Source organism: Asparagus officinalis, chromosome 3 (assembly GCF_001876935.1).
Source record: "Asparagus officinalis chromosome 3, Aspof.V1, whole genome shotgun sequence".
Taxonomy (NCBI): domain Eukaryota; kingdom Viridiplantae; phylum Streptophyta; class Magnoliopsida; order Asparagales; family Asparagaceae; genus Asparagus; species Asparagus officinalis.
Genome location: NC_033796.1, coordinates 9,539,592 through 9,540,717, shown reverse-complemented (window position 1 = coordinate 9,540,717; position 1,126 = coordinate 9,539,592). Strand labels below are relative to the sequence as shown.

Sequence of the window (1,126 nt, the reverse complement as noted above, 5' to 3'; positions counted from 1 at the left end):
AGACATGAATGTCTAAAGCTTGTCAATAACAAAATCACCTTTTAACTCCTGATATCTGCATACGATTCTCTCAAACAGAAACTGTTGAAACTCCCAAAACAAATCTTATAATTATCGACCAACACCTAAGCTGAGATTTCAAGCTGTGCTATTCCTTTTCTCACAAGTCACTATCTGTAACGTGTAGATGAGGTAGTAGTGAATCGTCATTATGTGTAGATGAAGAGACAGTCGGTTATCGTCAGATGTGTCAAAAAAATTTTGGGTGGTTATTAGCAGTATTAGTCATGTATTTGGTTAGAGATAGTTGGAAAACAAATGTATTTACAACATCATGTTGTTTATTCCTGTTGTTATAGTGTTCTTTAATTTGAAGACAATAGCAACTCCTCTATTGTGAACCTATTTCGTTGTTCTGACAACGTTTTGGTGTTGCAATAATATCCATCCAAAATTATATCCATCAAGCTTTCTACCAACATTTTTTGTTTTGGCCATATACATACCTCTTTACTTGAACTCGTGCTGCGGTTATATTCTGGATATAGTAACTTTGTATTTGGTGCTCATGAACATGTTTAGATCAAAGGATAGGTTTATCTATTTGTTAGGTTATGATGCTGTGAAATACAATTTCTCTTTGTATTTTTGGTTTGTTTTCCTCGGATTCATTCATCTCTTTTGCTTCTTATCCAGTGGGTATTGTCCTTCATTTTCTGGAGAAAGAAAGCATCTCGAAGCAAGTATGTTTCTGTTTTAATCTAGCATGTAATGTTATTGTGTAGATAAACTCTTATAGAAGTAACATTTTTTTAAAAAAATCTACATCAGGTACTCATTTGGACTATCAAACAACAATGTTGGTTTATTGCTCCTTTTAGATAGATCTCCTCGTGTGAATCACTGGCAATATCTCTCAAGTACTCGGGAATGATCACATTTTTCTTGCATGTGATCGAGCCTTTATAATCTGAGATTGCTCTTGATGCTGTAAATAAGGAAATGGAAATTTACTGTACGATGTATTTGGTGACATTCTTTTACGATTTTCCACGTGTCTCTGTATTTGTTTGTTATTTGACCAAATATTTATTCGGCTTTGATATACCCGTGGTTATTGAGTAAA

The 1,126-nt window shown here is 33.7% G+C and overlaps 1 protein-coding gene across 2 annotated transcripts in view; it reads left to right on the top strand.

Annotated features, from left to right (window-relative positions):
- The window catches only part of LOC109832897 (myosin-binding protein 7), a 4,135-nt gene extending 3,028 nt beyond the window's left edge, over positions 1 to 1,107 (top strand). For both annotated transcript variants that reach the window (XM_020400375.1, XM_020400374.1), the window contains 2 exons: positions 697 to 743; positions 832 to 1,107. In XM_020400375.1, the coding sequence (XP_020255964.1) occupies positions 697 to 743; positions 832 to 885 (101 nt within the window). In that variant the 3' untranslated portion in view covers positions 886 to 1,107. The remainder of the gene's footprint in view (positions 1 to 696; positions 744 to 831) is intronic.